General features: G+C 41.6%; 1 protein-coding gene across 1 annotated transcript; it reads left to right on the top strand.

Moving 5' to 3' along the window:
• Positions 1–1531: 1531 nt before the first annotated feature.
• LOC117790935 (protein tailless) lies at positions 1532–3155 on the top strand. The gene is made up of 2 exons (XM_034630550.1): positions 1532–1610; positions 1711–3155. Exons 1-2 carry the CDS (start codon positions 1535–1537, stop codon positions 2985–2987), a joined length of 1353 nt encoding a protein of 450 aa, XP_034486441.1. The 5' UTR covers positions 1532–1534; the 3' UTR covers positions 2988–3155.
• The last annotated feature ends 7769 nt before the right edge of the window (positions 3156–10924 follow it).

Here is a 10924-nt window from a genome sequence, read left to right as displayed (position 1 = left end):
ACCCTTTAGACAATTGCTTGTGATATCATGTCAGAGCATTTTATTGATCAAGTTACGCATCCGTAATATGAATCGAAATATAATTGCTCTTTTTAAGTGTCTTGTCATATATCAACACAATGTTCACATTTCCATTCTCACTCTCATTGTATTTGCATCTTTCATTTGCGTGTCCCGTTTTCCCACGTAGTCTCGGCGGATTTTAACAACCCCTCGGACATCGCAGATCGCGCTAGGCGTTCAATTTTAATCGCACCAGACTTACGGGATCTTGCTTAACATTATTAAGTACAATATTTTTCGCTTGAATTTTATAATAAGTGCTTACTTAAGCGATAGAATACGGTTGATCCTTTTGTTGAGTTTTTGCCTCTGCGAAAAGCTTGCTTTAAATTATTTGCCCTTGGCTGATCTTGATCTTCGTCCTGGTACACTTTAATCTGCTTAAGCGGCACACGATTAGGTTGTTGCCACAGCCTCTGCCCCTTACGCTTGCCACAGCCTCTGTCTCGGCCCCTTACTTCATGCTCCTAGTCTGGTTGCTTTGCTTAAGCGTGGGGTGATTAAACTGCTGCCACTTGAACTTAATTTGAGCTGCGACTGGCTAAAAAGGCAGTCGAAAAGCTGGCTTAGTTAGGATAAGGAGAATGGTGGGTGATAGGGTGGGGGGAGTGCAAAGTTGCCCAATCAATCAAGGAGTCTACAAATAAAGCAATTGCATGTTGCAAGCGTCGCTTATACAATAGATGAATGAATTACAATTACAATAAAAGCACCCGTGGTTGTAGCAACAACTACAACAACCCTTGCACTCAGTGGTGCGCTGGTGGTGCTGCTGAGAGACAAAGCCCAAATGTACCCACAGGTACTTCACACAAATCACAAAGCGGCAACAATGGCCAGCGCCATAAATGTTCTAAGGATGTGTCTCTCCTCATATTAACAACTGTCGCAAGGACAGAGAGAGAGAGAGCGAGAGAGCGCAGGCAGGTAGTCAACGGCTCTCAACGGAAAAAGACCATAAAACCCCGCAGGCAAAAGTTGAGAATGAGCGACAACTGCTCTCAATGAAAATTTTCGCAATGGCAGCCCGAAGGATCAAAAATCGCTGTCCGTGCCGCCCGACGAGCATCTCTCGCTCTCGTTAGAGCGCAGTGAGTGCGAGTGAGCAGGCAATAGCCGGGCAACCCTCTCACAACCGTATCGACCAATGAACGCAGCCCGTCAGCTACCTAGGGGTGATCGACTGTTCGTTGAATGAGCGCACAGGATTTGTGAGCGTAAGGACTATTAAAACAGGAGCTGGGTGGTGAGCAGACAACACAATCAATCGTGATCTCAACGAGTCCACTTCGCTCGTCCTCGTCCTCGTCCTCAGCCACGTCGTGTAGTGTAGTGAAGAAACCAACTCGAACTCAAACTGAATACAAACTCAAAAGCAATTGATTGAAATTGCAGTGCTGTGTCAAAAACTATAAAGAGTTCTCAACAAATTGTGCCTTTAAAAATCGCCAAAATTACGCCCCACATCGGTATGCAATCGTCGGAGGGTTCACCAGATATGATGGATCAAAAATACAACAGCGTGCGATTGTCGCCAGCGCAATCAAGTAAGTATTGATAAGCATTCAAATGAAAATTCATAATTCCCAATTTTTCTCTCAAAATCAACAAACTAACATTTAATTTTTTCCTTTCTGCCGCTTTCAGGTCGCATTTTGTACCATGTGCCGTGCAAGGTTTGCCGGGATCACAGTTCCGGCAAGCATTACGGCATCTATGCCTGCGATGGCTGTGCGGGATTCTTTAAGCGGAGCATTCGCCGTTCCCGGCAATATGTGTGCAAGTCCCAGAAGCAAGGACTCTGCGTGGTGGATAAGACACATCGGAATCAATGCCGTGCCTGTCGATTGCGCAAGTGCTTTGATGTCGGCATGAACAAGGATGCAGTGCAGCATGAGCGTGGACCTCGCAACTCCACGCTGCGTCGTCACATGGCCATGTACAAGGATGCCATGATGGGAGCCGGCGAGATGCCACAGATACCACCAGAGATCCTGATGAATACAGCTGCTCTGACTGGATTTCCTGGCCTGCCAATGCCCATTCCCGGCGTGCAACGTAGTCACCATCATGCCGCATTGAGTGCCGCCTTCCAGCCACCACCGCCTGCCGCTGTGCTCGATCTGTCCGTGCCACGGGTTCCACATCATCCAGTGCACCAGGGTCACCATGGCTTCTTCTCACCCACCGCCGCCTATATGAACGCCTTGGCCACTCGGGCATTGCCGCCAACGCCGCCATTGATGGCCGCTGAGCACATCAAGGAAACTGCCGCGGAGCATCTCTTCAAGAATGTGAACTGGATCAAGAGTGTGCGCGCTTTCACCGAGCTGCCAATGCCCGATCAGCTGCTGCTGCTCGAGGAGTCCTGGAAGGAGTTCTTCATTCTGGCCATGGCTCAGTATCTCATGCCCATGAACTTTGCCCAGCTGCTGTTCATCTACGAATCGGAGAATGCCAATCGTGAGATTGTGGCCATTGTTTCCCGTGAGGTGCACGCTTTCCAGGATGTCCTGAATCAGCTCTGTCATCTGAATATCGACAGCACGGAATACGAGTGTCTGCGTGCCATCTCCCTCTTCCGCAAATCACCACCAGCTGCCAGCTCCACTGAGGATCTGGCCAACAGTTCCATCTTGACTGGCAGTGGCAGTCCCAACTCGAGTGCCTCGGCTGAATCCCGTGGTCTGCTGGAGTCCAGCAAGGTGGCAGCTATGCACAATGATGCCCGGAACGCTCTCCACAATTATATTTCGAGGACACATCCAAATCAACCGTTGCGCTTCCAGACGCTCCTCGGCGTCGTCTCGTTGATGCACAAGGTGTCCAGCTTCACCATCGAGGAGCTGTTCTTTCGCAAAACCATTGGAGATATTACCATCGTTCGTCTTATTTCCGACATGTACAGTCAGCGTAAGATCTAAGTCGGAATCGGAATCGGACTCGGAGTCGGAGTCGTTAATTTGCCGTCGGCAAATTCGCATCCGTGCACTTGAAGTGCCTTCGTAGTGCTGGAAACTGTGATATCTAAAATTGGAGTTGGAAACGGAATTAACACTGCCTGAGACAGTGACAGTAAAAAATAAAAATTACAAGAAAATTGGACAATATTCAACAGTGAACTGCTGCAGAAAGCTTACAAATCTCTCGGAGCTGAGCCTTAAAAAATGTACTTATTCGTTATACGTAATCTATCCACAACGTGATTCAAATTGCATTCAGAAAAGTTGTAACTTTTTGTTGTACTTATACTTAGAATTAGTGACTTACTTTATATGTTTAATAAAATTAGCATAAAAACAAAAAGAAAACGTTCAAATATATAACTAAATCTTTTCAAAACTTAATTATTTTTGGATTAATTTTTTCTTGGGTGAATGGTAACTTTTACTAAAAACTTTTTAGTTTCTCTCTTTTCTCTCTTTGAAATGGGAAATTAAAGTTGGTTTTAGTAAAATAATTGAAAATTTCTCCTTTTGATATTTCTTCTTTGACTGAAAAATTCTAATTCCATTATATTGGAAGATGTAATCAAATTTCCTAAATTTAAGGAACTGTATCCAGATTTTTTTTAGACTCATAAAAACGGCGTAAGCTTAATCTTGAACTGTCCAAAAATTGCAAGCAAAAGTATTTACATAAAATCACTCCTTTGGGCCGGATTTTTTATAATCACATCTAAGAGTTAATTTATAGTTTAACATTAAATTCTTTACTTTCACTTGTTTTTTTTAGACACTGAAAAAATAAGCTTTTTTAATATACTATTCTGTATATTTTTAAGTACAGTTTTTTTTATTATTAAAAAATAGTTTAAATAACAAATTTTTAAGCACACATTTTTTTAAGCTTTCTTTTGCGAACGTTAATCATCCGATATTCTTCATTGCTTTATTGGTTTTCTGTTCGATGTATTGGAAAAACGTTTTTAAAGTTTAGTTCATACTAAATATCAACTGTGAACATAGTTTGAAAATATGAAAATTACTATTAAAACAAATTACTGTCTTTTTTTTAACGGATATTAAATATAAGTTAACCTTTTCGGCGAGCTCCTCTGGCGCCTTTAATTCTTTGTAGACCAACCACAGTAACTGCTCGCACAGATTGCAAAATGCATTATGCAAATCCGGGAACAAAAGATGCTACATTTGGCATTGGAATCCGACAAATTAGCATAGTTTTTCCACATGAGTTAAACCAAAGTCGGGATTAATTTGGTATGGCTGTTGTCGAGCATAGGAAATTGAGTTGTAGGTTTGAAATGGCCGCTCCAGTTCAATATCATAGCCACAGCCAACTCTCATTCTATCCCTCAGTCTAAACAGAATTCAAAAAGTTAAAAAGCAAAAATTCACTTTTGATGACTTTGTTGAGCGACGGACGTTGGATCGTTCATGTTGTTGTTGTTGTTGGATCGCTGCGCTTGCCGAGGACAGACAATAACAATTGAATCCTTTAACAAAAGCAGCACCCTATTATCGACAATGGCAAATGGATCCGGGTTAGCCAAAAATGAGTTGTTCTTCGGGCAAGAAGGCTGAACAAACAACGCGAGCAGCAAAAACAGTTGCCAATCGTTGGTTGTTCCTGCTGCAAAATTGTTGAAATTGCGTTGGCCAAAGTAAATAGAATGATGAATGCATCACTAGCTAGATGTGTGTGTGTGTGTGTGTGTGTGTGTGTGTGTGTGTGTCTCTCTGACACACATCCATATTAAGTAGAAAACCTACCCTAACCCGTAGCACCCATAGCTCAATGCTTGCGGGGATTTAGAATTAAATATGCTTCGTTGCTGCTGCCATTTCGACTTTGGCAAGGTCCACACTTGGAACGGTTCAACTCGACTTGGATGCTGTTCCTCCTCATGTTGTTGTTGTTGTCTCTGACGGCACAAAGCGTTTCATTTGCTGTTGTTGTTGCTGTAGCTGCTGCTGTCGGGTTGTTGAGCCCTTTTAAGTCCTAATGGCCCTTTATTATCTGCCTTTAGACTTTTAATAGACTCAGAGGCGACGTTTCTGCTCGATGTATGTGTGTGTCCGTGTGTGAGTATAGCTGTATGTGTGTGTATCTCTCTGCGACTGTGGTTGTTGCTGCCCTGTCTTGCTTTAATCCTCATCATTCTGTCATCAGTGACGTTTTTCTGCACATTGTTCGCCTTGCCATTGTTTAGGTCTTAATTTGTAATTTTCCTTTTTTTTCGCTGTTCACATTTGCAATAAAATTTTTTTCACTTTTTGATTTCTGCGAAATTTGTTAATATTCCTTTTATACGCATTTGGCATTGGCAATTACTTTACTTTTTGATTTTCATATTATTTTTTTTGAATTTTTTCGAACTAGCCCATAATTGAGCCTTCAGCTGTAGATTGATCCCTTGGCTAAGCGTTCAGACCAAGGTTTAACTTGTGGCAGAAGCTTCAGATCAAATCGCAAACCACTTGAACTCTCCACCCACTCGGGCAGCGGTGGGTCAGTGGGTTTGCTTATGCTTAAGCCAAGCTTAAAGCCAAGAGAAAAACTCTTCAGTTCAAGTGGTTGCGGCCTGCACTTCGTCAGAATCCTGTCTAGAAGCCGTCGGATTTTCAGTAACACTTTTAATTCATAGATTTTCGTTGATTAAGTAATCCGCAGAGCAGTCTCCTGATCAATGAAGGGCGACACACACGATTAACGCAATTCGCGTAAGAGATTCAATGCAGATGCCACAAAGTACCTCGAGCTGCGATCTGCGGGGCAGGTGTGGAAAGTACACGTATCCCTGCTGTGGCAGGTCTTCAATATCACAAGCTCAACTCCTGAGACAGGTCGGGACCCGTGTCTCGATCTGTGTCTACGGATCATTGCGTTGGTTAGCGGTTATCCATGCGCAATTACCTAGCGAAAACAAAACTATGAGTATGCAAATAGATTTTAATGGGCTGGATTACCCTTTTGCTAAATGCTCAAATCCTGGCCGGGCGGTCCTGGCCGGTTTGGGTCGAGCGGTCGACCAACCGATGTATTGCTTATTGTTTTCAAATATAATGAGAATGTCTTTAAGCCAAAATATTAAACATCCGTTTGATCCTGGCCAGCAAGCCGCTGCAAATCCGGCTTCCGTTTGCCTCATTGTTGTACCTGAAGTCAGTTGGTCGCTCTAAACTCTATACTCTAAACTCTGCACTCTGGACGAGGAGAGAGAAAACGCCTGAACGCCCAAAAACGAGAAAGTCAAAGCGGACGAGGTCGGCGTTGTTTTTGTAAATTGAGTAGCTCGATTTATCGCCAGATCAATTTTCTATATCTGCCGCAGAGATAAGGGAGCGAGAGGGAGAGAGAGAGAGAGAGAGAGGGAGAAGTATATAATATGCCTACTCTTTCTATAAGTATTCTAATTGTTATGTGGCTTATGCTAAGCCCTACCTCTCCTCTACCCGCTTTGAGGGTAGCTCAACTTACTTTAGTGGGCAAATGGCAGCAGTTTTTCAGCAGAAAATTGTTTTGCATTTTCCTCAAATCAGAAGAAAATGGCATGAAGCGGCATTGTATTTAGCGCTTAGCTAAGATAATTTGGCTTTTGGCTAGATCTAATGATGATCATTAGGGAAATGCGTGCAATCAAAGCAGCTGCAAATATATTTCTTAAAAAAAAATATGAAAAACTGTAGTTACATCGACTTTTGACTCAATTTAATGAAGACCGTTCAATCGAAGCAGCTGCAAGTATTAAAGATCAATAGATCAGAAGATCATTTGATCAGTTTCCCAAGATATTCCCAAGTGACAATAAGACGCAGACTTTTGCTTAGCTGACAATTAAAAGCCAGTGAAGCGTCTGCTAATTGAAAGTCCTTGTACTTGCCACATTGCCAAATCCTTGCGTCTTTTAGGCTCTTAGGTACTTGATGCCCAAGTCTAAGTCTATCGTAAATCCCAGTTTCTTCTTTTTTTTATATATTGTTACAATCTGCGAACAGGGACAATAGGGTAACAAGGGCAGCTGATGAGTGGACCTCCTGGAGGTGAGAAAAATATTGAGGGCAAATCCACGTTACGATGTTGCGATGAACAATGGCCCCCGGTGGCACTCGAGCTCAAGTGCAACTTGCGTTTAACCTCAAGAAAGTTGCAATTGCCCGCATGTTTTTTTTTTGTGCAGCGAATCTCCTTGATCCGTTGTGATGGATTCGCTTGAATTCTGTGAGTATTGACAGGCTAACAAGTGTTATTCGATCGTCATGTCGGGAATGATTACTTTCTGATGCCCGATCAAAAGCTGCGCAAGGACCACCAGGACGACAATGCTGCGTTGTGTGTGTTCTCTTTGGGTTAAGAGCTCTGCTTCCTTCTGCTGAAATAGGGGCAAAGTCTGGGAAACTTTATACAAATCGTTTGCATTTCGATTTGTGCAACTGGAAGTTGGAAAGGAAGTGGTGCTGTCTATCAGGATGCTGCCTCTGTATTAGCCTCTGGGCAATTGATGACGTCGCAGCCTAATTGAATTTGTTGCCTTTCACAATTGATGTTGTCTTTACTTTTGCTTTTTTTCGTTATCACAACAATGCCGACTACTCACTGCCCCGAGGCGTTAAGAGACTACGCAGATAGTTCATTAGGGTAACTCAAAACAACAACAGAGAGTCAGCCTCATCCTCATCCTCAGTCTCGAACTCAACGTTTATAAAATGGCGTCGCAGCTACAGTAGGGAAACTATAAATTTGATAGGCAAGTACGTGTACTTATGTTGCTGACTGTAAACTATTATTTAAGTCGCTCGTTTAATTAAGCTGTCACACGAAGCTCCCACTCCGGCTGCATCCCCAACCCCAAATACTGAACTACTGAACTGGTGGGGTTGGAAAAGTTTGAAACTTTTCAACTTCCGGTCACTAAAGCAGGTGGCCATCAGGTGCATGGCGCATCCGTGAATGAATAAAGCCATTACCATAATACGGAACACAACACGCAAGCCACATTGAAGTCCTGGGAACTTGGCCCAAGTTGACCGACAACGGCAAAAAGTGAAAATCAGTCGCGTCATCCAGCCAACAAACTCGAACTCAGCATGCACCACCGTGTCCTGGTCTCACCTTTGGCCGGGAGCGTCATCAGCAACATCATCATCAGTAGGGCCATATGTCAAAATAACAAGGCTCGCATCCACCCCTGGCCGTAACGGTAATTTAGCCAAAGCCAATGAAGAACTAATGCAACCCTGTGCTGCATTCCAAAGCAGCGCGACAATTGATGAGAGTGCAATGCAAATATTGAAAGGTTACGTGGAATGGGAATGCGAATGGAAAGGGGTACGGAATTGAGTATGAGAATGGGTATGACATGTAAATATTTAGAACGAAATTTTGGCACTGAATACAGAGTTGCAATATTATAAATAAAATATAATAATAATATTAAATATAGTAATCATTTCCTAAGGGTTTAAATAAAAAAATATTATATTATTTTATTTTTTACAAATTTTATGTTATTTACTTATTTTTGTAGTCATATTATTTTTTTAAATTAAATTAACTCAATACTGAATCTCATTAATATAATTCATTAAATTTTTTCTCTCCAATTTTACAAATAAACATACAAAAAAATATACATCTCATGTCAAGTAAGTGAGTATTGAATAAAAAATATTTTTAAATTAAAAAAAAAAAAAATGAAGATTTAAATATATTTCAATTAAAATACAAATCAATTGTATATTATAAAAAAGTTTGTTTAAGTTTGGTTTTGTAGCTCTATCTAACTACAGTATAGTATTTAATTAATTTAATGCATAAGATCATGTAAAATATTTTATTTTTCAAATGTAAATCGAACATTTCGCCCACTGTGCGGCAATGAGAACTGTAACGGTAACGGGCTTTCCACTTGAGAATGTAACAAATCGACTTTGACAAAGCTCTGGAGCCACAGCACACACGGCGTATGTGAACTGGGCGTGGCTGGCACTTCACCGCCCAAGTGGCCACTTATCACTCATAGAGAGGGCAGCAAATTCGAAGCCGTCGCGTTGCGCGCTGCACCACACATTAGTTTTGCATTTGCGCTCCCAGGATATGGGAGTGGAGTTTGACAAAAACAATAGGGTTGCTTTTTGGGATATTGGCAAACCAATTTTCGAGAGCTTTTGTTTCGCTGAACGACGCGAGTAAGCCACAAAGGATCAACAATGCTCGAGAATTATTTTGTAGAGCCAGCAAGCGAGCCACTTGGCGATGGCGATGCTGCGGCTCAAAATTAATTTTTCTATGGAGGCAACTTTGTTTCCAACTCTCTCAAGTGGGTATTGGTAATGATCGCTGGCGAGAGATTGGAACTGAGAGCTGAGAAATGGGATTGGAATTGGTTATGGGTACGGGTTCGGGTTTGGAATTGGCGTCTGAAGTGCAGCAGCTCGTATATTGTTGCACCTTTGAGCCAAATAACGACAGCTGTCAGCGTGCCACAACAACAAAATCAACTTCAATTTTATGATTATGTACTGCACACACATACTTTATTTTTTTATCGAAGCCATTTTGTCAAATAAAAGGGATTTAGTGCAATAATCCGCAAATGGGACAAACTGTCAGCGCGTCTCTGCGGCCACGAGTTGCAAGATACTTTCTCTCCCAATGAGGCGGGGCGCCTCAACTCTGACATCGCAAATTGACAAAGAGCCAGAACAACAGCTGGTTAACTGACTGCTGTTGACAGTTAGAGTTCATCATAAAAAAAAAAAAAAAAAAACGAAAAGAAAACGCTTTCAATTTGGGCCAGCAGTGAGATTAGCGAGAATGCTTGCCGCACCCCGCATCCCCCGAGCCTGAGCACAATTTAAGCGCTTACATGGGAACTAATTTCTGAAGTGCCCTTGAACACTTCATAAAATACATTCACGTCCATGTATTTGCATCATTTTGTGGCAAGCGACGCGACAGCCCGCTGCGGGGATTATCATTTGGGCAAACATGGCGACAGTCAAATAAAACTTCAACCAAATCACGAGCGAGTATCTAACGGATCGCGTTAGGTGGCACTGACTTGCCGTGGCTTGTCAGCTTCATGTGGGCTGCCTCAACTGCCACGGCTGCCTCCGAATGTTGCCACGGGGTGGCAATCAAATGTAAACAAGGATGCGCCGGCTGCGCGTGCTGCGACCGAGTTGAGTTGCGATGAATTGAGTTGAGCTGCTTAAAAAATAGCTATGACCCGTCAGTGTTTACCGTACGGATCACACTCGAGAGACGTTGACAAAACTGTTAAGCTCACGCAACCAATTGTTATATGACTATACCGACAGCAGAGATGCCCTGTATCAACTCACAAATTAAAACTCACACAATATTTTATTGTCCAAAAAAAAAGCATCTTAAAATTTGAATTTTTAACATAGCTTAAAATTGACATTTTCGGATCCAATTTTGTAGAATTAATTTTGTCCCAATCAAATAAATAAAGAACCCGAAAAAAACAAAGGTTTTTTTCATTTAATAAATAAATATTTTAAAAAAAATTATAAGTGTAGCGTGAAAAATAGTTGATGTTAACAAACTTAAGCAGAAATATTTAAAACATTTTATTTTGAGGTATATCTAAATATTCTTAATAAAAATATATCCATCAAATTTATTAATAAAATTAATACTAATTTTTAAATTATAAATTTTTCATATAAGCCTTAAAATTCATTATCTTAGTAAAATTAAGCTAGAATATAAAAAGTTATTATATTTTTTAGAATCTACATTATTTTCATAAATACATTATGTGTGTGTGTGTGTGTGTAGTGCCCTCAGCAGTTGTCTAAACTGAGTTCAAAGTGTGATCTGTGCGTTGGCTCGTTTAATTTTAATGAGTGGCAGTCTGACTGACTGTCTG

The sequence above is a fragment of the Drosophila innubila genome (assembly GCF_004354385.1).
Source record: "Drosophila innubila isolate TH190305 chromosome 3R unlocalized genomic scaffold, UK_Dinn_1.0 2_E_3R, whole genome shotgun sequence".
Lineage (NCBI taxonomy): Eukaryota > Metazoa > Arthropoda > Insecta > Diptera > Drosophilidae > Drosophila > Drosophila innubila.
This window is presented reverse-complemented; position numbering and strand designations above follow the sequence as displayed.